The sequence below is a fragment of the Lachnellula hyalina genome (genome assembly GCF_007821495.1).
Source record: "Lachnellula hyalina strain CBS 185.66 chromosome Unknown contig00091, whole genome shotgun sequence".
NCBI classification, from domain to species: domain Eukaryota; kingdom Fungi; phylum Ascomycota; class Leotiomycetes; order Helotiales; family Lachnaceae; genus Lachnellula; species Lachnellula hyalina.
The window spans coordinates 86,754-114,234 of record NW_022157205.1 but is presented as its reverse complement, the minus strand read 5'-3'; the positions used below and the strand labels follow the sequence as shown (position 1 = coordinate 114,234).

The 27,481-nt window shown below is 46.3% G+C and overlaps 10 protein-coding genes across 10 annotated transcripts; 3 read left to right on the top strand and 7 right to left on the bottom strand.

The window, feature by feature from the left end:
• Positions 1-324: 324 nt before the first annotated feature.
• LHYA1_G006229 (uncharacterized protein) lies at positions 325-1,077 on the bottom strand (the record flags this gene model as incomplete). Its single annotated transcript, XM_031151169.1, has 3 exons — positions 325-664; positions 875-984; positions 1,039-1,077. 3 exons carry the CDS (start codon positions 1,075-1,077, stop codon positions 325-327), a joined length of 489 nt encoding a protein of 162 aa, XP_031004360.1.
• A 2,819-nt stretch (positions 1,078-3,896) lies between these two features.
• Positions 3,897-4,592, bottom strand: LHYA1_G006228 (Acyl-protein thioesterase; the record flags this gene model as incomplete). Its single annotated transcript, XM_031151168.1, has 1 exon — positions 3,897-4,592. The coding sequence occupies one exon, from the start codon at positions 4,590-4,592 to the stop codon at positions 3,897-3,899; it is 696 nt and encodes a 231-aa protein (XP_031004359.1).
• Positions 4,593-4,987: 395 nt separating this feature from the next.
• Positions 4,988-5,749, bottom strand: LHYA1_G006227 (uncharacterized protein; the record flags this gene model as incomplete). The annotated part of the gene is made up of 1 exon (XM_031151167.1): positions 4,988-5,749. One exon carries the CDS (start codon positions 5,747-5,749, stop codon positions 4,988-4,990), a length of 762 nt encoding a protein of 253 aa, XP_031004362.1.
• A 1,232-nt stretch (positions 5,750-6,981) lies between these two features.
• LHYA1_G006226 (uncharacterized protein) lies at positions 6,982-8,169 on the bottom strand (the record flags this gene model as incomplete). The annotated part of the gene is made up of 4 exons (XM_031151166.1): positions 6,982-7,493; positions 7,566-7,830; positions 7,880-8,032; positions 8,083-8,169. The coding sequence occupies 4 exons, from the start codon at positions 8,167-8,169 to the stop codon at positions 6,982-6,984; spliced, it is 1,017 nt and encodes a 338-aa protein (XP_031004361.1).
• Positions 8,170-8,862: 693 nt separating this feature from the next.
• Positions 8,863-10,351, top strand: cntA (Carnitine monooxygenase oxygenase subunit; the record flags this gene model as incomplete). Its single annotated transcript, XM_031151165.1, has 5 exons — positions 8,863-9,144; positions 9,194-9,659; positions 9,706-10,035; positions 10,090-10,215; positions 10,275-10,351. The coding sequence occupies 5 exons, from the start codon at positions 8,863-8,865 to the stop codon at positions 10,349-10,351; spliced, it is 1,281 nt and encodes a 426-aa protein (XP_031004364.1).
• A 936-nt stretch (positions 10,352-11,287) lies between these two features.
• Positions 11,288-12,544, bottom strand: ptaL_3 (Oxidoreductase; the record flags this gene model as incomplete). Its single annotated transcript, XM_031151164.1, has 1 exon — positions 11,288-12,544. The coding sequence occupies one exon, from the start codon at positions 12,542-12,544 to the stop codon at positions 11,288-11,290; it is 1,257 nt and encodes a 418-aa protein (XP_031004363.1).
• Positions 12,545-18,358: 5,814 nt separating this feature from the next.
• mdl1 (ATP-dependent permease, mitochondrial) lies at positions 18,359-20,776 on the bottom strand (the record flags this gene model as incomplete). Its single annotated transcript, XM_031151163.1, has 1 exon — positions 18,359-20,776. The coding sequence occupies one exon, from the start codon at positions 20,774-20,776 to the stop codon at positions 18,359-18,361; it is 2,418 nt and encodes an 805-aa protein (XP_031004366.1).
• A 393-nt stretch (positions 20,777-21,169) lies between these two features.
• cdc37 (Hsp90 co-chaperone) lies at positions 21,170-22,847 on the top strand (the record flags this gene model as incomplete). Its single annotated transcript, XM_031151162.1, has 3 exons — positions 21,170-21,193; positions 21,280-22,641; positions 22,692-22,847. 3 exons carry the CDS (start codon positions 21,170-21,172, stop codon positions 22,845-22,847), a joined length of 1,542 nt encoding a protein of 513 aa, XP_031004365.1.
• A 381-nt stretch (positions 22,848-23,228) lies between these two features.
• On the bottom strand, positions 23,229-24,037 carry clc1 (Clathrin light chain; the record flags this gene model as incomplete). The annotated part of the gene is made up of 3 exons (XM_031151161.1): positions 23,229-23,630; positions 23,698-23,912; positions 23,995-24,037. 3 exons carry the CDS (start codon positions 24,035-24,037, stop codon positions 23,229-23,231), a joined length of 660 nt encoding a protein of 219 aa, XP_031004368.1.
• An 883-nt stretch (positions 24,038-24,920) lies between these two features.
• Positions 24,921-26,473, top strand: tdiE_0 (putative methyltransferase; the record flags this gene model as incomplete). Its single annotated transcript, XM_031151160.1, has 2 exons — positions 24,921-26,323; positions 26,383-26,473. The coding sequence occupies 2 exons, from the start codon at positions 24,921-24,923 to the stop codon at positions 26,471-26,473; spliced, it is 1,494 nt and encodes a 497-aa protein (XP_031004367.1).
• Positions 26,474-27,481: the final 1,008 nt, after the last annotated feature.

The following is a 27,481-nucleotide window of genomic DNA, read 5'->3' as shown; positions in this document are numbered from 1 at the left end:
TGCAAATTGTGGTAAAGAATTCCAATGTGTTTATATTTTCAAAGATCCAATAGTAGACAATGATCAAGGTCGACTCCTCTGGGCGACAACGGCAATAACAAATTCTTACGGCTCGGAATGATAGACGTAAGAGGGAAAAAATGAGAACTGCGATTTAGCATCAGCATTTGAGAACTTCGTCAGGTATCATTGGCAATGAAATACTGGAAATTGAGACCACAAAATACACAAACCGCCACATAACGAGCTGATTTAGGCCGGAGAAGATCTCTGTGTATGTGGAATAAGTGTGCCGTGACCCAGCTTCGACAGCTTACCAGTGATTCAGAAGCCAGAGGAATGTTCCTTGAGATACTCCGATCTCTTCTGCCGTCGATTTCCTTCCCAACACCTCATTGCGAGACGGGAATCTTCTAAATCGCAAAATACAGTCACCATGGCTCCTGAAGAAGCTCTGGACGTTTCGGCATACTCTGCATCTCTTGAGCCGGGTGCGCAGCGAGAAAGTAGGCCGTCGTTGAGAGAAGCAGCTGCGACTTGACTGACCAAATTCTCATCGTGCAAAAATGGGAGGTAGAAGATAGGCTGCTGGAGATTCGTAACATTCCAGTCGAATCCCTTGGCGACGGCTGTCGAGGCAACATTCAAAGCCATAGCATCGGAGCTGTATGAGAGGGGTGAGCCTCTGAAAATATTTCGAGGAAATTGATCGAGCAGAACGATAAGAGCAAGAGCGCCTTGTGGTTGTTCTGCCCAAAACGTGAGTTCTTCTGCACGAGCCTTCTCAACGGGATCTCCGAAGTTGGCTTGGATCTCGGAGTCAACTTGGGGGCCGCCATTGAATCATTTCTTGCTCAGATCATCGCCCTCGAACCAATACGAGGTGATTCGATTGATGTCTGGGTGTGTGGTGGAAGCCGACGACATAGCGCGGAAGTTTGGGAATCGCGCGGTGGATTTGAGAGCAGCTTGGAAGCCCAGGACCTGGGGCACGAGTCAGATACTTATTCCCTTCCATGAAAAAAGATTGGATCTGACCTTTTGGATCCCTGAGCTGATGCTATAGAGTTTCACCATCGTACCGATTGGAAATATGGCTCATATATCTGTCATATATACACGGAGTACTGTACTGTACAGTCTGTACGTAGTCTAAGATTACCTTGGAGTTCAAGTGTGGTGGCCGAACTAACGGCTTTTTCATTGCTAGTTTCTTCATCCATCACCGAATATCTGGTCGACAAGTCGCATTATATCAGTCATGCTTCTCTCCATTGTCGACTCCTTTCTTACTCCAATTGTCGTTCGAGTGGCAGTCTTAGCTTTCTGACCACGTTTCAGCTTCCTTGCTCTTTGTCTCTATTTTCATGTGCTAAAAATGCGATTGTCCTATCCGTCGCTTGCAACTCATCTTTCAGCGACATGACAAACAATTGCTCATGAATGAAGACTGGCAGGTGTCCTTCGAGGTGGCGGTCAATGTGATGCACAATTTTAAATTGGGATTACTGCGACTTTTATGTTGACATTCTGTTTCTTTATCCTGTCATGCTCATCCTTAGGAGTACCTGGCCCGCTACCGTATTCTCTGTCCTAGTGGCGACTTGTATACGAGGACTGGGTAAGGTCAAAAACTTGAAAGAGACTCTGGGGCTGTACGTCCTGCTGTCGACCTCAGAAGCTCGAAAGTTAGCGGATGCCTGCAATATTATGGTTGTGAAGTTACTGCACACACTGTCGTGAGCATATCCCCGCATACCTCCGTCAGAATCCAGACATGTTTTTAGATCCTTTGGTCTGCAACCCAGAAGATGGTTGAGGATTTGAAAGACGCCGCTGAGATGAACAGGTGGTTCTGGTCGTTCTCAGGCGTCGGTAGATTGTGTATTGGGATCCAGTAAGTGCGTTGTTTCTCGTGTGAACATCGGTTAACCCAAAAAAATCAAATTTGCGATGACAGAAATGCCGACTGGTTTCATCGATCTATCGGACCAAGGGGAAGCCAGACACAAGGAAAATATACTCTGAAATAACGGGCAGATTTAAGTTATTCCTGGATGAGACGAAGTCCAGAAAGGAGGTTCGTCATCTATGTTCTGTCCATGATTCAAGCAAAGCTAAAAGATAAACCAGGACCATCTATGTCTTATTGATTTTGAGAAACTTCTCTGTTGTCGGAAAGTGCCCCCAAAGTTGAATCAACCAGAATTCAATAAAATGTGGCATCCAATTCTAAATCCGAGTCCTCACGCTCCGTACTGTTAAGATGGGACTCAACAACGTGGCACATGTCAGTTGGCAGCTTCTGATGTCGGCATTTGTAGTGCGCTGTCGATCAACGGTGAGTGAGGCATCAAAATGCCTACTGGGTCTCGGAGTCAGGGGTATCCCAATCAATAGCCTCACGTGTTGCAACAGTTGGGGCTGCAGACCGCCCATGAAAGTTAATTTCAAATCCCGATTTTTGAATCTAAAAGTTACAAAAGGTTCATCCTGGCAGCAAAGTTTGTTTGGAAGTTCAGGCAACGCAAAGTGAGCCAGGTGCTGGTACGTATTTGTTGTTAATGATGGCCCACATTTTTGGGACCATGCCAGCGCAACATTATACCAGGAATCGAGCCCCATTTTTCAGCATCAAATGACTTCGCGCTAGTCAGCGGCATGATATTTGAAGATAATGGAATCGAGACTAATGTTATCGCCAGTTTCTTATTGCCTAGATTTGATGAAATTTTTCAAAGGGGGTTTCGACTCTCGCTGTTGACCCCGTCACCCATGCATGAATCAGTCTCGAATTATTGAGCATATAAATCCACAATGACCTTTTAATCTTCAAGTCAAACTCTCTGTCCCTCACCTCACGACTGCTAAATTTCTTAATATCACGATGTCTCGAGTCTACCTCACCGCCAATATGAAGCATAGCAGTCTTGGCGTTTCGTTGCCAACGTTCAGTATAGATACTACTGACAGCAAAGGGAGCTGCTTTGCCATTGGCGGTCTACATCCCTCTAGCATTGCTGCACTAGCCGGCAAAGGAAAAGAGTCTGAGATCAAGAAGGGGGAGCGATTCGATATCAAAGCAAACGTCAACTCGCAGCGAACGTCCTTAAGCTTGGTCGTAAATACCTCGAAACATCTCCCTCATCTTGGTTGGTCTTCTGAGAATGGAATGGGTAAGTCAAAAGTTTCAGGTTGACAGAACACCAGAAGCTTATTTTATTACAGGCAAGCTTCCGCTAGGTCTTGGTACAGTGGCAACTGCACTGATTGGAGCTGGGGGCAAGAAACTATTGCTTGGTAGTGAGGAAGAGACGCCGTCCAAGAAAAGTACAAACAACAAAAAAGGTAGCGATCGAAGCCGTTGTAGTGAGAAGAGCAAGTCTAGCAACGATAATCGGTCCTCTACTACCTCTCGGCCATCCCACAAGGCTCAACTTCGGATCATGTCTCCTGAAGACAGAAGATCCCCCAAGAAATCGGATTCGGGCTCTCAAGCGGACAAACACCACAAGCGTAAATCTACCGCTCGCTCCCGCCGATAAAATAAGATTATTGCGTCAGAAACACCAATTCCGACCCCATATCCGAAAAGTTCATCTTACCTTAATGGTGAAGATGGTTAGGAACCACGATTGACGAAATCGAACACGCAACCGCGGAGTTGAAGGCTTTGGACCGCGCTAGGCTAGCATGTCTTCCATCCACAACTCTTGTGAGGGACTCGTTATCTGCTATGGGCCCTAGGATGTATATTGGCGATCTTGAGTAGTTGTATAATCTGTGAAAACACCACTCTGCTTTCGAGGATCAAGTATACCGGTATCTTCGATTCGAGCCAAGGGTCAATTTGGGTCGTGGGATGGTTATGGAGTTTTATGTGTATCTTGGGCTGTTCAATGACCTACTGCAACCGTTTGCAGGAATTCCACTACATCATCCACACCTTGTGGTTCATTAATCCAATGTCCCCCATCCTCATATTCCTTCCACGTGACAATCAAACCGCGTCTCTCCAAATCCTGGCGCAAGTCCCGTCCGTTCTCGACCGGTACCATCTGATCGTCTTTGCAGTGTGCCAAAAATACTGGAATTGTATGATGTGGTACTGGTGTGTGCGCCACGAAAGGCATCCAACTGGAAAACCCGATGAACCCACCCAGTTTGTGTTTGCCATCTATCAGGGACGTTGCAGCAGCTGTGGCACATCCTTGACTGATGCCGCCAAGTATAATACGATCTACTGGAATCGATATAATCTCCTTCTGGATAACGTCGTTGATAAAAGACCGAGATTCCTCCAACCCCTCCTTTTGCAGCTCTAGCCGCTCCACGTGCTTCTCGACATCCCACATATCGAACCATTGGGACATTTCTACCTGGAATCGGGCTGACATGCGGGGTTTTGCGGCGGGAAATACCCATTTGAAGGTGGGGAAGATCTCGAGGAGCGTTTGGTCGTTTGATGCTTGGCTTTCGAAGAATTCACTGGCGAACTCACTAGCATTGCTGTCGCGGCCGTGGAGAAGTATGATGGTGTGAGTGTGTTCTTGCGTAGGGGCAACGACGTGAATACGGCCTTGCAGATCCATTTCTGTTTTTTTTACTGAATGATTGTTGCAAAGCTCTGTGGAGAATTCTTGCACCTTTTCTGGGGTTTTATAATGGAAGTATATAATTTTAAGCGGAAAAGGCTAGTTTCTAGGCTCTTATTTCCCCCCGCCGACTCCTAGTCCAAATACAACTGTTCTTTAAGTATGTGACTCATAACCCGGGACAGTATGTCAGATGAACAGCGAGATTCATCGGATATTGTGTAAAGAGTCTTAGAAATTCAAGGTTCTAGTAAACTATAATTTGAAGAGTCACATGATACCCCTATTCTTTTTGGTGAGGAATACACGAACTGAACGGCAAGTGGAAAGTAAAATATTCAATGAGAGCAGAGAAACCGTATATAACATGACCACAGAGATAACTAATACTCTCAGACCTTCTGTGCCGCAACAATAGGACCACCCATCGCTCCTTGCACAATCGCAACTGTTTGTAACCCCGTACCTTCCGTGTGGGACATATCGGGCAAGCCAATTGTCACGTTCCCTCCTTTCCACTCCCCAATCTTGACGATATCCTTCACCAAATTTCGGTTCGTAATCTTCTTCCCCTTGTTCGCGCCCTTCTTGACCTTGACCACCTCAATTTTTGGATCATAAGTCACAAGACAAATATCAAACATCCCAACATCCGTGCCATCTGAATCGATTCTGAGTTCCGTCTCATTGGTGTCAACGATGATATGCCACGGCATCTGGTTTCTCATTGCTCTAGCCTTGTCAACGATATTTTGAACTTCGTTATCTCCCGCTCCAATGCCATCAGCGACACCGTCCGCGATGACATTTGGCGTATATACAGTGCTGCGTTCCCACTTCTTCAAGTATGCTCGCTGGCGATTATCCCACTTGACATTGGCGAATGTATCAACCCAGCCCGTGTTATTGAAATAAGTGACATCGTAGCTGAGTAGGAGAAGATTGTGATTCATGGTTGCCTCGAGAATTTTGGGTGTAGTTGGGGGGCAGGACGCGCAACCTTGAGACTGGAAGAGCTCAACAATGGAAAGAGGCTGGATATCGAGGAAACATGCTCCGGTGTGGACGTGTTCGGGTTCATTTTCGAGGGACATGGCGCAGGCAAGGGGGACGTTCTTCTTGCGACGGAAGATTTTATTGAGAATTGATGCCATTATGGTGGTTTTTGATCGGGCGGGCGAAGTTCTTGGGCGTTAGGAGTTCGGGTAGGAAGACGAAATGAAAGGAGCTTTGAATGAGGAAGCAAAACGGCAGTTCTGTGCAACATGCTTTATATATACATCCACGTATTATTTACCAGACGGCTCAGCCTCACCAGAGATTCCAAATAGATCAAATATCTGAGTGTTGGCATTGTAAGATCGAAACCAGCATTTTCAGCTGTATATCTTGTTTTATCCCGGTATATTTTCAATTGCTGTAGGGTTTTTGTTTTGTTTTGTTTTATTGGGCCGAAGAAAACCAAATCACGGGTAAAGTATGTGGAATCAATTTCAGCTTACCGAATGCTATTTTTTGGAAATGTAGAACATGCGGCTGCGCCACAAACAAAGAGCTATAATGGTGTGAAAATAAGTGGAAACGCTCCTCTTCTGGTTCTTCTATCCTATATATCAATTGGATATATGGAATTGTCGTGTAGATGCAACTATCATCAACGTAAGAATTTCCAGCCGCACCTACTTTGTGCCAAGGTTCTTGACCTGGCTACACGGTTCAAGATTGAAATAGGAATTTCATGATTTCTCATGAATTCGGAGCCGACTTCTTTGATTATCAAACCGAAATCCAGAGAATATGTTGTCGAAAGACGCATCAAAGACCTCGAGGGGAAAATGATTTCCTTGCGAATGTCCGTTCAGCTAGTGTACAGGGGTACCCCTACTGCAGACGCGGGATTGATTGATTGTTATCGACAATAAGAGACCTGGGGGAAAATAGAGAGGCTTGAGGGCAGAAGACGGAAGGTAAGGACATTCATGTGAGAACCAAAAATACAAGTACAAAAGCTTTGCTTGAATATTGAAATTAATAAAAAGGCAACCATGACCATGACTGTCGGGATATATATGCACGTGGATAATCACATGACCTCAGCGCAGATGACTAAGCGACAGAGGCTTCACCTCTTCGCCCTCTCATCCACACTTAGACTCAGACACATAGAAACCGGACACCTAGAAACTAAACTAGCAAAATACTGAAAGCTACCAATACTAGACAAGTTTCTAGGCCAGCAAAGTGCACTATCTGATCCCAATAATAACAATGAAATTCTTTGCATAAAGGAGCAAACTATCATATGATGTTTCGAATTATGACTTTCAAAGTATTTCAGCTTGCTTGAAGTCAAAAGTGCGACATCTTCAGGGCCGCCCCCAAACGTTTACTGCACCGCAATAACTTTGCTCTCCTCAACTACTCCAACGGGCAGTTGCGTAGCATTAATACGCTCATCCTTCGCACTTTTTTCAGAAGCGTGTTGCTTATATACTAACTCCTTAACCCTTTGTTGGTAGAATTGAACTCCATTCTCCTTCACCGGATTCAAGATCCCCTCTCCATAAACACCCCTCTCGAGGTTCTCCTGGGCTTTCTCACACAACTCAAAATCCTCAATCGCAACTTGTCTGACGAAATTGAAGTACTCCTCAAACACTTCGTCTGTACCAGAATGATAATATTCGAATTCCATTCTTGATACTCCAGGTTTAGTAGATGGAAGAGTTCGGAAAGAGGACATCCCACCACCGTACACGTTGAGAGTGCAGATGGGAAAGAAATAAAGGAACAGACCATCGGATTGCTTGGATGGATCAGCCATGTGCTGGCTGAAGTTCTTATGGTTGGTTACGGAGTAGAAGGTTGGCGGGTAGAATTTGGAGAAGGTGGGGTGGGCTGGGTAAAGAGGTTAGTACTGCATACCCCCAAAACATGCCTCAATGTGAAGCCAAAGGGATCCCCGATAACCTACTATATTGACAGTGAAGACATTCTTGAAACCCGTCAATCCTGAAAAAGTTAGAGTGTTATCTATATAGAACGATACATACATGGTTTTCCAGTTAAAATTGCCTTCATAGGAGATGCTGCGCCGATGCGGAAGTTTCGTGAAGTCAACTTTGTTCGTCAATTGCTCGAGACCCTCGAAGAAATCTTCAAAGCTTGGAGTATTATCAGAAAGTGTGACAAATAGTAAACCGCTGGGTGTCAAGTGGTTTTTGATCTTGATGTTCTGGGACGTATTAGAATTCTTGGATAGATTCTGATAGTGGAAACTATACCTCGTCTTCGGCATAGACAGTGATTCCATCTACGTCAATTCCATCGTGTTCTGGACTTCTGTTCTCGACTATAATCGTGACTTGAGCAATCTCACAGGTTACTTTCTTAGATCGGCTCTGGAAGCGAGTCACCGGGCCAAGAAAATGCCATGACTACGGGGGGTTAATCGGTAATTCTGAGAGAAGTTGTTGAACAGACATACTTTCAAGAAAACTGCTCTTCTCTCTAGCTGGTAAAGAGCCAAACTACAGAACCAGGAAGCTGGGAGTGTTCGAGTTAAAGAGTCCATGGCTGGTAGAGAGTATCTCAAAGTTTCAAAATATCTAAAAGCCAAGTTTCAAGGAAGGAAGAGTATGCCTCGCTGGAGATGAAGGAGCTGCCAAGTGCTGCATCGAATTTCCGTACGACGTTGCGACGTGAACAACTCATCACGGGATTTCAAATTTGGATAGCCTTTCCAGTGTAGTTACTCGAGCTATGCCTGATGCAGTCATTTTATCCCAATTCGAACACATGCTAAGATGTGTCAGAAAGCATTGCGACGCAAAGGACGGCAACGACGGAGATGTAGATAGAGCATTTCAAATCACAAAGTTTGTTGGGGAACAAAGTCTCGGCTCATGAGCTTGCCACGCAACTCGGCAGCAATTCGTGACAGGGGTACTTGAAACTAGAACCGGAAGCCCCCCCGTAATAGCTTAAAGTGTGGATACACTGACCACATCTGGAGTAGGTTACATGCCTAATCTTGGGTACGAGAATGAAGGTGGGATGAATATGAGCGTCTCAAGTCTCGTGGAACTTCAACAGCAGGTGCGATTCTCGAAGCGGAAACTCTGACCCAAAAGCACGTTGTGCTCTGATGAAAAGTCTTCCATTTCTTAACTTCTAGTACCTGGGACGTGATATAGATAGTAAGCTTGCCCTGCATATTGAAAGGTCCATATAGTGATTCCCGCGCAAATACTGAGAGATCATCAAAATGGTAGTTCTGGAACCTACTTTATTCTCTGTGGCGATTGGAATCTTAGTACTTGTGGGGTACTTGATTCAATACTACCATTTCAATATCCCCACTTTTAAAACACCTCCTGCATTGTTCTCGTGGCTTGGCAAAACCTGGGGTAAGGAACAAGATAAAACACAGGGGGGTACTCTTGTTCCACCGCTTGATGATGAATCAAACTTATTTTCAAGCTGTTCGAGTGATTGGTGGGAAGATGATGGGCTTTTTCAGCTCGAAAAACGTGCAATTTTTAGCCAGGTAGGAGATTCATTCCGGAAAAAAATAAAGTCTGACAATTTGGTCATAGTCATGGCTCTATGTGACGCATGCGTGTAGATTCCAGAAACCAGGAGATTATCGTACATTCGAAATTGCAGGTTTCTCCATCGTTGTCATTCAGGGAAAGGACTACCAGCTGCGAGCTTTTCAAAATGTGTGCCGCCATCGTGCTTATCAAATAACGAAGAAAGAGTGTGGAAGTTCGACGGTTCTCGGATGTAGGTATCACGGCTGGAGCTATGATACAAAGGGAATGTTGGTGAAGGCGCCTGAGTTTGAGAATGTTCCAGGTTTTGATAAGAGCAAAAATGCACTATGGGAAGTGAAGACAGAAGTCATCAACTCGCTGGTTTTCATCAACTTCGACACCAGGAGCGAAGTGGCGAGTGTTGGATTCGAAAATTCTTTGAAGCCATTCAAGACACTAAAAACAAAGGATATGCGTTGCGCGGTGGAATGGAAAGTAGAATGCCAGATGAACTGGAAACTTGCAGGTTGGTGAGATATAGTCTGGTGGAGATTATGCGCTAATACTCGCAGCTGGATACTTCTCCTCCGATACATCCAGTCACCGAAGGATGAGAACCAGGATGCTTTCCCTTTTGCCCACTATGTTCAACACCAGCCAAAAATACGAGAGAATTGGAAATTCAACTGCAATTCGCCAATTGTCGTCGGGAGATTTCCTTATTTTACGATTCCTTCCAAAATCTCCAAGAACGACAACAGTCGAATGCTGTATGTACACGAAACGCGCGGAGAATAGAGCAGTGGACTTGTCGACTGTGAAGGAAGAGGCCCAAGCAGAAATTGAAGAGATGGAGAAGAAACAAAAGAGACTTCTCAATGGTGAAGTTAGATCTTTCAGGCGTAAGAAACCTTGTCGATGGGATCAAAGTTGTCGATTATTGACGAAACCTCCAGCTAAACAAGATGAACTACGCCAAATGTTGAAGATACATGCAGAAAATGAGGGAAGAAGTGGCATGGAAATCCATCCCGCAGCACAGAAACATGCTTTTTCAGAAGAAGGAAGGGCAGACGACGACTGTAAGAGCCTGCCTTGCCGATTAAAAAGATCTGCCTGGTTTGCTGACGATATTTGATAGTCTGTCGTGAGCTTGACGACCCATCGAAAGAAAATTCAGTCTGTAGTGCTAGTGCAAAAGGACTTCTAGATTGGTGATTTTGTCATGGTTGAGTGTGAAAGGAAGAAGTAGAGGAGACGTTGGGATGGAAATTGGCATCGAAATTTTGTCTTGGCGCGGAGAAATATTTTTGCGGAATCCAAACCTCTTACAAGTAGGATATTGTTCAGACATTCCCTTCACAACAACATACTTCGGTATTAACGACCTTTTAAATCTCATTTTACTTCCTACTAGTAATAACTATCTACGCCTATAGGACATCGAAGCATGATACCTGTGATTTCGACATGGCCAAAGTCCGTTAAAACCTTGAGGCAACGTCTCAAGCTGCGCGGGTGCTTCTGTGTTCAATTCAAAGCCTATCATATCAGCCCTTCCGGAAGATGTATAGCCGATTGGGCCAGAATTGAAATATTTAGCTTTGGTATTGCTTCTGCGAGGCTCGAGTCTGCCAAGTCTGCACATCATTAGGGCTGTGGGGGACCCTCCGTACCTGCATGTCCTTTCCAGCTCGCGGACTTCTGCATTCAAGCGGCTGGTCCAACAACGTCTGGATGGACATTATCGATCCATAATACAAACTCGATGGATTGAGTACTATTATTGACGACAGTTATGGCCTTTACCTTCGTCAGTGGGCCTCGACACATGTCCAAGCTGAACAATCCCCTGGACGTCGTTTCCACCTCCATAATGGTTCAGTTTATGTTTTTGGACTACGCCTGTGGGTCTTATATATATTGAACATGTATCTTTCTTCTATCCTGTTTTAACTGACACAGACTTCCATTCCACTCACGAGAATAGTATTACAAAAAGAATCATGAGAAGAAGTTTTCTAAGAGTACAATTAATGGTTTGTATTATTATCTCTCGCCGCTGAGAACATACCCTATCGGCTGCAATTTGCCATCGTGGGGAAATTATGAGCTTTACGCACGAACAGCTTCAAGTCCTTCCAAAAACCAGACTCAAGACTCTTTCGCCCACTGCTTCCCACTCCACAAGTTGCCTACCGACCAGAGCCAGTAATCCCGGCCTTTGATCAACCATACAAAAAAGCTGGGTACCTGATACCCCATCCCGGCACCGACTCCCTTACTCTTCCCGATCGGTACCAGCTGCATCTCACGGGTATCCTCTTTGAATTCTCGATCCTCCCCCACGGAACTTTTCTGCTTCCCAGAGTCCAAGAGCAGATCACGCTTGATGTTTGTACAGAGGACGGGAATGGCGCCGAGAATATTATGCACGGCTGGCCTTGCCGCGGATGCCACATCGCCGACGGCATAGATCCGCAGACCAGCTTTATCAACACGAAACGTTGTGGGATTAGTTTCGACGCGGCCGTCGGAGGTTAGGAGCGTCTCGCTGACGAAACTTGTGTTTGGCTTCATTCCCATCGCAGGAATATAGAGGTCGGCGTCTAGTGTTTTTCCATCTTTCAGTGTAACGGTTGCTTTTGTAGCGACAATGTCTGTTCCTGCACCATCTGGCAACACGTTCTTGATTCGGACATTCTTGATGACTGTCACGCCAACTTTGCCAAGAAGAGTCTCCGCTTTATGCGCAATGGAGGGACGCAGGAGAGGTAGGATTTGCGAAGCGGCAGTCACGACTGTGATAGAGACCTTGGGGTTCTCTAACTTGGAACTGAACCAACCCGCGCGGCCATTGAGAAATTCGCCCAGTTCACCGGCTGTCTCAACACCAGCTGGACCTCCACCTCCTATGACAATGCTCTTAGCATTTGGCAGTGCTTTGCGAAACGCGGTCCAGCTCTCCCGAAGGAAGTTTTCGTCCCGGTTCAAGCTGAACAGGGGAGAAGGGGTCGATGCACCAGTAGCAATGACAAGAGCATAGAAGTCAAGCTTCTCCGAATTGCCGGTCGATAGACTGATAGAGACTGTTCGGTTGTTGTGGTCAAGCTCGGTCGCTGTGCCATGGATGAAGCTGAAACTGTCCTTGGGGTATTGCTCAAATGCTTTCTGGATACTGACGAAGAGTTTATCTTGTGCGAACATTTCATCTGATATCAAGGCACGAGGACAAGCGGGCCGACACATTGCTTGCTTCGAGGGACTAACAAGTATCACCTGATATGAGTCTTTATTGGGTAGGTGAGGAACAGCATGTTTGAGGAGGTAATGGGCAGTAGACACGCCGCCGTAAGAGCCGCCAAGAATGACAATTCTTCTCTGAGAAGCCGGTAGGGTATTTTCTGCCATCTTGGTAATCACACGAAATTTGGGCCGGATAAATAGTCGGATATCGATCTCGAGGAAATAGTAGGGACATCATTGAGATATATATAAGTAATTAAAAGCTCGTCGAGAAATTGTCTAACAGCTCGGCCTCTCGGCCTCAAGATCCCCAGCCGTCCTTGTTAGCCCCTTGCTGTTTAGCGATTAAATCCGCGATGTCCACGGTATCAACCAATTATTAATCAAACTCTTGCTTAGCGCTTAGGCCTGATAGGCCAAGCGAGCTAGTAGCATTTCGTATGGGGACTAATCCCTACTGGAATAGATAATTTAGGGTCAACTCTACTCCTTATAACTTCTCCGTACTTCGTACAATCAGATAAGCAACTCTCTTAAGCCAGTATTCTTTATATCCCTTCATTTTTCTGCTTGATATCAGTGAGGACCTGTTTGATGATAAATATCACGCTTCAAATTTCTCTCTTTAACGTAATAACGAAACTCTGATTATCCTCTACCTAAGGTACGTAGTTACTCGTGCAGAGCTTACTCTGGTAGAGATCACGTGACTATGTTCATCCTTCATACTGACTTTTTCTTGCTTCTGGCTCCTATACGAGCATATAAAGGAATACAAAGGAATCCGTAAGTTCAGGCAATTTAGGGACTATCTGAATGGAATATGCGAGCTACAATAGCTCGAAATTGTTATCGCGGGGTCGTTTGGCCGGTACCGCGAACTACGACATCGATAGACTGAAGAGACATCTGAAATACACTTCTATCAGCTAGATGTTTAACATCTCAACTCTCGCTCAAGAGAGTATATGATCGCAGGGCATATAACGCGTGTGAAGGGTACGTAGCGTTTATTGTCCAGTCTCCTGCTCCCGCTGTAAAGCTCAAATAATTGATCCGTTGTTCACTTCAAAAGGAACCCGAACATCCTGAAGATACATACTAACATACCTCATAGAGAAAACTTAAAAAAGAAGGGCCTTAACCTAGCCAGAAACAACAGTTGAGACGAAGGAAAATATTTCCTTTTATTCCAGGGGTATATCTCGCTTATCCTCTTCAAGCTGCTTTTGAGAGCATAGCTGCAGTCAGCTTTTTATAAGATGTATAGTAGACGCGAATACATTAAGGCATAGCCATTTGCTGGTCAATTTGTTTTTATTTCCTTACGGTCTCCTGTTTCAAGTTCGGCCTGGAGACCCGGATGCCACTCAGGGCTTGCAATCTAGCAGAACTTCCCAGCCTCCCTATTTCTTTAAATTGTGGAATATGGCTGTGTGGGCTGCATATGCATGCAAGTAATCCGCAAAAAGGTTCAGCTAATGAAAGTTTCAAGAGTATCTTAACCTTGTCTGTTATGCATCTATCTGCTAGCCTCAAATACTTGGCATGGGGCGTACGGAGCAGTGGGGCGTTTCCGGGGTCACACTTCCTCCCCTCTCTTGCATCCAATGATGAGATCCTTGCAGCGTATCTCTAAACATTCCTAAGTGTGGGGATGGATGGGATGTTCAATTAGTATGCATATTGCTTGTTTTGGGCGAGGTCGTTGGCCCTCTCAACGCGCTTTGACGCGTGAGCTAGGAGATGTCTTTTTAATAAATAAAGACAGTACTCTACTTGGAGCCGTTCGGTTTGCGGCATGATCACGAATGGGAAGAAGTTTCAAGAGATATGGACTTGAAGTTGCTGAGTTATTGAAGAGGGAAGACACAAGTCTATGGTACTCAAGTTATACCCCGCGTAGAAACAGGTTCGCCAAAACACTTCTGCCCAGAATAGTAGACAGTAGAGAACCATAACCTGCGTATACTTTTCGGGATACTTCGATGCTCTATGGGAGACAATGGTTCTATTTAGATATAACCAACTCATATTACCTATAGTTCCCCACGGATACCTATAGTTCGGGTCCTATATTAGTGAGGACCCATGGGGTGGGTCGGTCCCCTATAGCTTGGGTCTGGGTCCTAAATCAGGACCCATGGGGACCCATGGCGAGGTCTACCTATACAGGTACTCTTTAGTCGCAGTAACTAATCTTTAATAAAAGATGGTATAAATAGACGCTGTGTGTTTCCAGTTGAAGGTTTCTTGAGGAGAGAGATGATATCCAGTGTAATCGAGTGTAATAAGGAATAGCCAGACTAGACTAAAAGTCGGAATCGTGGTTTCAAAGTGGTGTAATTCAGTGACAGATTTTGATGTCCTTTTGACATTGAAACGTGATTCGCTAAGGAATAGGGGTTGGCAAATAGATTCGCCGCTTCGGATCCGGGGAGACACTTAATGGCAATAAATAAAAAAGGATTGGGAAATGCACATTTTCCTTCTTAAAAAATAAGTGTTGTTTAGATCCTAGATTTGCGTACTCGTAACTGATGAATTACGAGGCTGAGGTCTCGATTAGAGATTACCGGACATCTATTTCCCTTTATGTTTACTTAGGTGCGCTCGTAAGATTACTATTGCAACGTTCCTTTGTCTTTGATATCTGGCTTGCCAAAAATAGATGTCTATTACTTGCATATGCTGAATCCCAAGCTTTTTTAAGCCTATGATTTCATGACCCGATCCGTAAGAATTACCGATCCGGTTCAGACCGACCATATTCGGCAGGAGAGGGTTTGCGGCGAGTACTACCCGAAATGAGAACCGACGATCACCAATCCATCAAACAGAAGCCTACTATACCAATATGCCGTATCGAGGGCAAGGTTATACTCCGTTTCTTCCTGCGTGAGCTTACTCAGTCCCAAACTGCCGAAGATCTTCAAAGCACGAAATCCCATCTGATGCAAGCCAATTTCCTTGTGGCTTACTGGTAAGCGCGAGATACCGAAGCCTATATCCCTGGCCCTTTTTTTCTACTGGTCGCCCTACACCTGGAAAATACCCAAATTCTTTGAAACAAAATCTGGCATGACAAACTTGCATGGGGAGCTTTTACGAGCCGGCAGATTCAATAGCCAGCAAGGGGCACTGCAGTCACGTGGCTTTAAAAGCAGCAAGTGCCAGCCACCGTATCAACATCATGTCATTATCATAATCCTATGCGGCAAAGGTAAACAGCACCCTAGAAGCTTGAATAAGCCTCAAGAAGCGCACATCTCTCGGCACTGGCTCCAAGCGCCTCCCTGCTCCCTTTTGCTATCTTTTCATACAATTTGCTTCTAGTTGAGCCTCGCAGCTAAATATCAGCTATAGCCTTTCTTCATATGGATTATATATCAGGTTTTGTTATATCTTTACAGCTGCAGCAATTTTGACACAATGTCATTTCTTTCGAGCCGAGGCACTCCGTGCCGCGTAAAGGCGTGTGGAGGATTCCTCATTTCCTTTCTTCTCTGCACCTTGTTCAGTGTGTGTGATCATTTTGATCGTATCGATTTTCAAAGAAAAGGTGAGCGTCCAGGTGATTTGGCTTTATGTCACGGTGAAGCAAGGGGTTGCCTACGTATACTTTCTGTATGTCGAATAAACAACCCGCGCTTGTAAAATGCTATCAAGTGTTGGCTGGCAAGGCACATTCCAGCAGGATTTTCTGACTGTGTTATCTTGCCAAAATAATCCAGCGTACCTTCAACATTTGAGAGAAGTAGGGGTACGAGGTGTATGTAGGTGCCTAGCAATAATGTATCCTCCCTTGTCTTCATCCTATCTGATCTGCAGGAATATGGTGAAGGTGGTAGCAGAGTAGTAGATACTCAGTGCAGCTCGTAAAGAGCTGAACGCTCGTATAACCATTACTTGAAGCAAAAATATATAAAGGAAGACTGTTTCTTCGGAATTTCATTTATCTTGCTGCTAATACAGAACACCTATTCATTTTCACATCAGTTTACACTCCTTGAAACGTCTTTTTCATATCAGTCAGAATTATGTATACCACATCCATTCTTTCCATTGCGGCTCTTGCCGCCACCGTGTTAGCCTCACCTGCTCCTCTGCCTTCTGTAACAGGAACTGAGGACGTCATTACCGCAACTCCTATGGGTGGTGCCCTAGCTCCAACGAAAGCCGCCGTAGCTGACGTGGAGGCACTTGCCGCTCCACCGAAGTTTATGACCATTTCTGTCATCAATAAGCAAGTTGAGACTTCTCCCATTCCCCTATATACCCCAAGATACTCTGGATAAAAGCTTTCATTACAAAGAGATATATCTGACGTCAATATTTAGAAACGGTGCCGCAATTACCACCGCCCATGCAAGTAACTCAGGTGCCCCTTCTCCGGTAAGCGGGAACCTGGCTGCCGGCACCCTAGCCAACGGTGCCACAGGTGCCTTTGCTGTACCAACAGGCTGGGCTGGAAACGTAGCTATCGGTGTTGGAGGCTCAGCAATTACCGGCGACGATTCTCTCATTGAAGCAAGTTTCAATACACAGGGAAACGCCGTCGCAGTACCTGATATCGATGTTAGCTATGTGTAAGCTTTCCTCATCTTCGAATCCGAGGACCTTTTTATTTACCATGTGTTATAGCAACGGCTTCTCAGTTCCTATTACTTGTGCTTGTGTAGCTACCAACACTGTTATCACTGGATGTAACAAGGACCTATTCTCCCTTAATACTTGCCCCGTAAGTAGAAAGCTATGATTTTGTTTGGGTGGCACTGACGAGAAGCAGAACAATGATGGACAGAAAGCTTGTGCTAATCCCCTTCGTTCCAATGACGGGTTCAACCTTACGTAAGTCCACTCTGCCATGAAGACTAGTCTCGTCTCAGTTCTTACTTCATACACGAAACGTTACTGACTTTGGATGCTTACTACCGAGTATAGTCCTACCCAATTTTTTGCACCTTGCAAAGCGGCTGCATATACATACCCCCATGATGATCTGGCCAACGCCAATGCAGTATGCCAGAGCGGTGTCTTTACGTGCTGCGTTGGAACCAGCTGCGCTGCTAACCCCAAGCAACCATAAGGGGAAAAGGAAACCAGGCTTCTCCTAAGTTGACTCAACTTTGGACTTGAATTACTTTTAGATACCTTATTTTGGTCATTTACTCAAGTTTATACTGCCAGTTGTATGCTTTCATAGAGGTTTTCTGTTTATGTTTGGGTTTGCTGGGTACATTTTCTTAGAGTTCTGAATATGAAATTGATTTCGTTTAAAAAATAAAAAAAAAGACGATTAGATTTTGGGGTTTGGGGAAATAGACAATTTCAACTTATTCTTTTGGTATAAAAGCATACATCATCTTCTCTACAAATTCTTCATGAGCACCGTAAGGTTTAAAGGCCCTCTATTGCCGCTCACCATGTCCAATTCACCCCCGTCACCCTGGAAGATGGGTAGCAATAGCTTACCTGCGAACGGCTAATTGCGGAACCACGAGAAAAATGATAATGATACCAAAGTACACAACAAAGGTAAACCCATCCGAAATCGGTGCAGTTGACCGACTCATTTCAGCCCCTAGTTTTATCAATAGAGAATCAAAAAAGTGGCACTAGCCAAACCAAGGACGATAAAGAAGTTTAAGAGAATAAATGTAACATGTAGTCAGTCACTCTTAGGTACATTTTCAAGTTGTAGAGAGAATCCGAGAATCAAAATCAGTCCCAAGATTATTCGATTTCTTGCATGCCTCGAAAGGTAAATGGGGCCTAAACTATCTTCTGTCGAGCGGAGTAATGTACAAAAGCCATGTCATAGACAGCTCATCCCATTGTTACCCAACCCAAACCATATATCATTTCAAGCGCCGAAGAACAAATTGAACATAAGAGAAGCGATGTTGTTCCTATAATGCATCCATAGCCATCCAATGCTCTTCCCCTACTTTCACTTCACTTGACTTAATTTTCCACTCATTTATCTCCCTTCTCTAGCGTGCCCGTTTTAATATCGCCACGCTCTTCGTCCAACCCCTCATATTCACCCTCATCCATCTTCTCTAAATCATCCGCAATCTCCTCTGTCTCCGTGAGATGCCCCTCGGGTTCCGTAGCCCGCTTATCTGCCGCGTCCCCGCCGCTCATTTGCCACTCCATTAGTTTTGAGAACGCTGAGTGTGGGTCTTGGGATAGCGCTGTGTATGTGCCTGTCTCGGCGACTTTGCCGTCATTTGAGAGGACGATGATGCGGTCTGAGCGCTTGATAGTTGATAAACGATGCGCGATAGAGATGGTAGTGTTGTGACCACGGAGTAGTGCTGCAAGAGCGGAATTGACGAGTGTCTCGGACTCGGCGTCAAGAGCCGAGGTAGCCTCGTCAAGGATGAGGATGTCGGGGTTCTTAAGCAGGGCTCGCGCGATAGCAATACGTTGTTTCTGTCCTCCGGAGAGTTGAGCGCCGCGGGCTCCGACGGATGTATCAAGGCCGTCGGGGAAGTCGCTGATAAATTGGCAGTTTGCTTTTCGTGCTGCGGCGATGATCTCTGAACGTGATGCATGGGGTTTACCGTATGCGATGTTGTCTGCGATAGAACCGGAGAATAAGACTGGCTCTTGTCCAACCATGCCGATTCTTCGGCGAAGGGACTTGGCGTTCATGTCTGAGACGTTTGTCCCGTTGATCGATATTGAACCCTCAGTTGGGCTGTAGAATCTCAAAAGCATCGATCCGATGGTCGACTTCCCACCACCACTAGGTCCCACGATGGCAACGTTAGTCCCAGATGGAATCTCAAAGTCTAGGCCATCAAAGATCTTGACGGCCGGCCTCGTAGGATAGGCAAAATGGACGTTCGAGAATTTGATTGGCCCTTGTGCGGATATGACTTTGGTACCAATCGTTGCAGGAATCGTTGGCTTGCGATCTTGCAGTTCAAACAATCGACTGGCGGCTCCGACTCCCTTCATGAGCTCAGAGTAGAAGCTGGAAACACCGAACAAACTTGATCCTGCATAGGCAGTATACATCAAGAATGAAGTGAGGTCTCCAATACTGATCGTGCCATTCTTCACCATAGATCCTCCAGAGTATAACAGAGCCAAAATTGTCATATTTCCAAAGAATCCAGAGGTACTGAAAAATGTAGCGCTGATAATCGCTTCTCTCTTTCCCAACGCGAATATCTTCTTGATTTGATGATTGTATCGCCCAACCTCTTGGGTTTCTCCAGCAAATGCTTGGCTAGTTCGTACGTTGCCAAGTCTCTCTTCCGCAATCTTTGTCAGCGTTCCAAGATTTCGTTGGATCTTCCTACTCAGATTCCGAATCATCCGTCCGTAGAAGAATGCTCCTATGGCTACTGGAGGGAACATGAGCAACAAGATACTTGTGAGCTTCAAGCTAACCCAGGCCATAGCCGCGAATCCAGCTCCACCACTCACAAGTGCCCTCAATCCATCAGATAGATTCTGGGTAATACTCTTGCCCACAATAACAGTATCGGAACTCAGACGTGAAATGAGATCTCCAACGCGGTTTGCATCAAAGAATTCGGCATTTTGAACATATGTCCGTCTGTACAGCTGAGACCGTAGCCTAGAAACAATTCTCTCTCCCACTATTCGTAGGATAATGATACGTCCATAGTTTGCGGCAGCGCCCATTGTCAAAACACACCCCAGAGCAATATAGAATTCACGCATCTCGAGGCCAAACAACGTATTGCCCTCAGAGGGATCCTTCGTTGCAAGATCCAATATTTTGCCAATAGAAAACGGAACGGACATCGTAATAGCAGACGATACCAACAAGAACGCAAATGCTAGACCCAGCCATTTAGCTTCTGGTTTTGCGATCTTGATTAGCCTCCATATCTCCCCGAATCCCGCCGAATTCTTCTGCGCCTTGGTACTCGAAAGTCGGGCACTCAGGTTCACTTGTGCGGCTTTGGAAGCCTTTTCGCTCCGCTGAAATCCTTCATCTTCATCGAGCTGGTCTTCTTCCTCCTCCTCGCGCCGCGCCCGCGCTTTCTCTATCTGGTCTTGGCGATCTGTCTCTTTCGGCGCGTCTCGTATGGAATCTTTCGGCGTATCCCGCAGGTGGGATGTGCTATTGAAAGGTCGTAATGGTGATATTGCAGGGTGCCATGGAGATGTTAAGCCTGTTCGAGGTTGGGAAAGAAGCTTTGTAAGGCGGGGTGTATTAGGTTGTAAGGGGAATTTCGAGGGATTTGGAGGGCTGTTGAAGCTCGAATTGTGCCTCTTGGGTATATGGAAAAGTCCGGTTGTCTGCGATCGAGTAGCTGTCGTTGTAGAGCTTGCCTTGGTGAGGTGTCTGGAAGCTATACCGAGGACTGAGGACCCCCATCCATTGCCTACCAAAGTTCGCCGCATTATTGCCTATGTAAGGAGTGTCTAGTTGGCCAATATCACCTCGGTATATCAGGAGTATATCTTCGTCGAAGTCTCATCATCGCGTTGGGTAAATACGGATAGCTAGATGTAGAGTAGAGTATTTTTCTGGGGAAGTAATCAAAGGGTCAATCAAAACTCTAAAGTAGAGTAGCGTCGGCGAATTCCAAGTCAGCTCCATCATCGGTGTTTAATGCGTGACTTGCATAACTTAGTGAATAAGGAAGTTATGGTAGTTGCTTTATGCATCAACGTGGGGTTATTTTGGCTCCTCAAAGAACATTCTATTCATGACACTTTGGACTTCCCTTCAACAACTGCAACTTGGAATAACTACCTCGACTTCTACCCATATCACAAGCTTCTTAAATCAAGATGCCTGTGGACTACAGCAAATGGGTATGTACATTACAAAGCACTCTATGTCAACAACTCACGTTTCCCCTCCAAACCACCAGGCTGAACCTCAAGGCTGACAATTCCAGGACGCTCTCGAACTGAGCGACGACTCGGACATCGAAGTCCACCCTAACGTCGATAAAAAGTCTTTCATTCGCGCCAAGCAGAACCAAATCCACCAGCAGCGCTTCGAGCGGAAGAACAAGATCGAGACGTACAAATATGAGAGAATCATCAATGAGGGCCTGCTCAAGCGGATCAATGCGCTTGTCACAGCTCTGGAATCCCATAAGGGGGAGGTAGATAAGCGCAGTCCGGATGAGCTGATGTTCCAAGCTATCATGGAATCTGTTAGTGATTCAGACAACGATAGTCCTCCTCCCCGCCCAGCTGGGGTACACACCCAGGAAAAAGAGCTCCCCAAGTATTCGAAGATGATGGCGGCCTTGGTAGACCAAGTCAAGGCCAAGGTTGAAGAGGATAAAGAAGATGATCGCTTTGCGGCATACATCAAAGAAGTCAAGGCACACCAAGCGAAGATTGAAGATTTGCAAAAGCAGCTGTTAGCTGAGCTTAACAGCCTAGAGATCGAGGAAGGCAAGAAGATCACCAGCGAGAGCATACACACCGGCTTTGACAGCTCCCACGTCTCCAAAGCTACTGCAGTACCCCAAACCAACAAGAAAACCACAAAGACTGAAAAGGTCCAAGCAGTCGAAGTGCTTAATCCCAAGGCCCGCGACCTCAGAGACAATCTAGTCCGCGCCGACTCCTCCGGCGCAGAAGCCGACGTCGACGAGCCCAAAGATACGGAAGAGAATGATGATGACGAAGAGGAACCGTATGCCTCCGATTTAGGCAAGAAATTCGGATCCATCAAAGCAGGCGACTACCGCAGCTCACTGCAATTTATCTCCCAGAACCCCTCCGTCCTAGCAGAGAGAGAAACAGACGGTCTGCTCGTCATGGCATTCAACGCCGCCATCGAAGGTTTGGACGAATTCACGCGGCAATGCGTACACCAAGCTCTTCTGCTGCAATACTGCCGCGCTCTAGGAAAAGACGGAGTCGGTTTATTCTTCAAACGCATCACTACGCCAGGTCACCAGGCTCAGAAAGTCTTCTTCGATGATGTCAACTCGACGTTTCAGAGGATTAGGGTTCGGGCGAAGGAGATCGAGAAGCAGAGGGCACAGGAAGAGGCTGATGGCTCGGGAGGTGTAGAGCAAATTCAGTTGCATGCCGTGGATCCGGGAACGACGATTAACATTAAAATCCCACCAGAAAACAGTGAGGATCCGGCGCAGGTTCAGGCGAGGCAGCTGTTTAGTGCGTTTCCTCCGGGGTTGCAGAGGGCGTTGGAGAGTGGAAGTTTGGATGAGGTCAATAAGGTGCTGGGGAAGATGAGTGTGGAAGAAGCGGAAGAAGTTGTTGGGCAGTTGAGTGAGGTATGTTTGCTCTTTCATGACATTGTGGGGAGTTTGCTAATTCGGAGTAGGGCGGTATGTTATCTGTTGAAGAGCAGATCATTGATGCCACCACGGAGGAAGGTCAGAAGGCATTGGCGGAGTTCGAGGAGCAGGAGAAGGCGGCTGCGGCTGAAGCACAGGCACAAGACGCGGCACTTTCCGATAAGTATGGTGATCCCGAGTGACTTAATACGGATATTGAAGGGAAATGAATGATGTAAATGACGATTCGATGAGCATGAGCTTGGGGGCATGGCATGGATTTGGAATCTGGCGGTCTGAGCGATGTTTGCTAGCCAGGTAGTTAGTTAAGAAAATATCAAACAAAGTCACAGAAGGTTTATTAATTATTTAAATGAACGTCGTGATATGTGCCGTGTATTTTCAACGCCCCATGAGCCCAGAACCGCCAGATAATAGGCAGGCCTATCGACAAATACAACCAGCAATGAATGCACACCGATCAGATCTTACAAGTCCACCACCAATTCTTCCTAATAGTCAACAGTGCAGTTCAAGCAGAGCGACCTAGTAGCCAGTAGCCCCAGGTGCTTTCTCATCCTTCCTCAAACTAAGCAACAACTCTCTAAACTTCTCTTTGCCCGTCCCATCGCGCCCCCCCTTGCACCCTTGCCACTCAAATCCACCAACTTCGCAATCCGCTCCCAGCTTGTACCACCGGCACTAGTATCCTCCCTCTTCGCCAAAAACTCCTCTGCATCCTTGCGTGTAGCATTAATGCTCTTCTCTTTCTTAGAGTTATAGTTCTCGTAGAAGTCATCGATGTTCTGTTGCGCCGCTTTGATAGTCTCGGCCTGGCGCTCCGCCGACTTCTCTTCGCGCGCCGCGAGAGCCAGGTCCCGACGCTCCCGCCATTGCGTGATTACTTCGGGCTCGGCTTCGCTTTCGTTGCTACTGTAGGCTTGGTAGTGGTTCGTGTTGGTGATGCTGCCGCCTGGTGCTACTGCCTACGTGGTCGAACGATTTATTAGATATCTAGTTTATAGGGAGAGGAGGGGAATAAGGGGAACGTACATCATTTCTGGTATCGATGACAGGAAATGAGCTCTCGAATTCAGTCACTTCTTCACCACCACCTCCGCCCAATAAATCATCATCTCCGTCCTCTACGAACGCGGCATTATCATTGCCAGTCGCAAATTGGTCTGCGTCATCGCCCAACAGCGCTTTCTCGCGGGCTAGGAAGTCATCGCCGCCTGTGCCTGGTGTGCCAGATTCCTGTGTTTGTGCTGTTGAAGATGCGTGTCAGATCCCCCCTTTTAGATATTAAAGATGGAAGCTTCTCCGTAGAGGCAATGGGATAAGACTTACCTCCGGAGTCAAAGTCTTCGAGTGAGGGAAATCGGTCGGCCATTGTGTGGTGTTGGAGAAAGATTTTGAAGGAAGGGTGTTGAAGTTATTCGCAAGGTAGATAGATGCCTGTGATGATGATCTGTAAAGTTGATATTGGAAGCACGGCGTTTGCGGTTGCCGTGCTTCGCTGAAAAGTGACTAGCGTTGTATGCTCACTACAAGACTACAAGGACTTTTGAGGCCGTGCATGCACGTGATGATCCTGTTGGCGCTAGTAAAGTCCGTTCAATATCTACCTAATTTGGAAGCCGAGATCTTCGAAAGATATCATGTAAAATCAGCACGCAACAGCTCACTGATTGAAGGCCTCTCGATTCATCAAAACATGTGGGGGAAACGTGGTAACAACCAACCCGACCACCCGCTCGGATCATAATCTTATAGGAAGCTATGCGATGCTGCTACCTATCAAGACCTGAGACAAACCAATCTTAGAAGGGTTTTGCGGTAGAAGAGGGGCGCAGGTTGCATCCTGGGCTCAGGAAGCTGTTTGCGGTCTCGATTCCGTCCTATAGATAGGATCCGGATAATCTGATCATTTCCCTTGGCTGCATACCTGCATACTGTCAGTTAGACGCCGGTCCGACTCGGCAACCCGACGATAAGTATCTTCTGTTTGCGCGCAGTCTCTTTCGTCTTCATTTATACGTCTTGTTCTTTATCTAATTGTTTCAATCGTTTTGGATTCGTTGGTTCTGTATAAACGATGGTTTGATTGCCGACGAGGGTTACACAAGACACATCTGCTGCGCACTGTCGGGCATTTCGTACGGATCACCAGCTTTCATTTTACGATATCGAGGTTCTCTTATTTCATGTTATCATCTCAAAGAACCTGTAGCAGGCTTATCAATATCATTATCTTGGGCGGTGTATACGGAGAGATGGAAAAGCAAAATCCTCTGGAGGACTCGGGAATACGCCCCATTGCCGAAGCGCACCACGCCGATGTTTCACATGAGCACCCTAGAGTTGAAGCAACTCAAGAAGATACAGAGATGGCCCTAGATGATAAAACTGACCAGACCGAGGGTCACCAAACGACGACTTCTCAGATTCAAGCGCATTCAGACACCCAAGCCACCAAAGCTGGAACCTCATATTTACCTTCTGAAGCCGCGGCCGAGCCATACCAAGCTAAGACTTCAAATTTACCCCAGCCAGTTTCGCAACATGAAAACCCTGATGTCGATATGGTCGCGGCCGAAGTCAGTCAAACGGAAATTCAAAGGAACCCATCACCTGTCGAGGCATATGTAGGCAGTGTCTCTAATGTGCAGAACCCCAACCCCGAAGTTGATGATGGCTATTATCCCACATCCCTGCGCATAGACTCAGAGAGCAGCGATACGGACTCGGCTCTCGGCTCTGATGTTCAATCTTCCACCGTGTCTTTGAGGGAGAGCCTTTACGAGTCAGTTGAGGAGAACGGACGAGCGTACCATAAGTACAAGGAAGGAGTATACTACCTGCCTAATGATGATGTGGAGCAGGATAGATTAAATCTTCAACACCACCTTTGGACTCTTACACTTGATGGAAGGCTTCACCTCGCACCTATTTCGAATCCACAGCGTGTCTTAGACATAGGTACCGGCACGGGACTTTGGGCACTGGAATATGCAGAGAGAAACCCCTCCGCAACGGTCATAGGAACAGGTACTTTCCCATCTCTTCCCCAGTATCAGTCTACTTACCTGCCTTCAGATCTCAGTGCAATTCAACCAGAATACGTGCCACCAAACTGCCAATTCGAAATCGACGACGCAGAAGATGAGTGGAGCTGGAGCCAGAAATTTGATTTCATCCACGGCCGTATGCTTTTTACCTGCTTTAAAAACCCCGCGGAAATTTTCCACCAAGCATTCGCCTCCCTAAAACCAGGCGGGTACATGGAGATGCAAGACGTGCTATTTGACTACCTCTCTATTGACGACACGCACGTGGGATCCTGTATCAAAGCATGGAACAGTAAGCTGCACGAGGGCGCTCGCCGTATTGGGCGGGATTGGCGCTGTACTAAAGATTATGCGCGGTGGATGCAAGAAGCTGGGTTTGAAGGTGTGGTGGAAAGACGATTTGCATGGCCAAGCAATACTTGGCCGAAGGGACGCAAGCAGAAGCTACTGGGGTTATGGAGTATGAGTAATTTCCTAGAAGGTTTACCCGCGATTTCAATGGCGATTATGACGCGGGCGCATGGGATGACTAGGGAGGAGGTGGAGGTGGGGATGGTGGATGTGAGAAAAGATATCAAGAGTAAGGCGATTCATGCGTATGTTCCGGTGTAAGTCCCCCTTTCTGTTGAGTTTTAGTCGAATGACGGACCACGCTGATATGTGCTAGATATGTTGTTTACGGGCGGAAGCCAATGCCTTCGCCGCTGCCCTGGCAGAATCCCTCGCCACCCTCTGATCCTGAAGCCACAGTTACATAATAAGAGATTGTAGCTCCGATTAGACCTTTGCATTGCGATCCAGTGAATGGGCGCACCTCAAGGCACAGAAATAAATCAGTGATCATACTCTTCGTTTGAGGCTTTTACTTTCTTAACCCTCTCTCTGGCTTTATTTATTTTATCTCTGCAACAACAACCCGTTCAGACCTTCCAGATTAGGCATCAGTATCTTTTACTTTATTCGCATCGCCTTATTTCCTCTAGGATCACTCTACTGTGCCGTCCTAAAAGAACACCTACTTTCTATCTTTATACACGAGCTCATCGATTAACTCAAGAGTCGGCAAGATCTACGGTATCATGATGAGGCCCTCGTACCCACTGCCCGTATAAGTATGTATCCGAATATGTTTGGAATTTTTTCGAGAGAGGAAATTGATAGCAGATTTGGCGGGGGGCTGTGTGGGTGGGTCAGTCGGACCCAGTCCTTTGTCATTGGTCGTTGGATGCTTCGCCATGATTCTGATATCACAATAAGCAGCAGCGAGAGCTAGGCCAAGCTCTGATGCTAGGAACACCAGAGAGCCTTGTTCTTGAATGAACGATTCCTGCAAGGCAAGGCTGTGTCTGATCTTAGTCACGTGTGGCAGGCTATAAGTCATATCACATGACTGAGGGCTTAGTTTACCTGTTTAGGCAGCACTCTGGTCTGTTTGAACGCAGCATCTACCTACTAGGTAGGGACGAAGCAATTCTTCTGTCTAAGCGTTCATACTGACAGTGAATACAAGTTATTCATGAGTTGTCTTTACAACTACCGTATAGCTTGCTTGCTTTCGCGGGCGATGTTGTACCTCGTATCTTCCTGCAAGTGCAGCAGATTGAATTAATGAGTGACCAAGGATCTTCAAAATCCTTCGCGTTGCTTCGCCCTTAGTCCCCGTTTTCCACAACTTCACTGCCACAATCGAAATCAAAACTGTTGGCTACGCCTCTTTAGGCCATGGAGATCTCTGCTGCCCGCTAATCTGATCCTTCAAGGTGCAA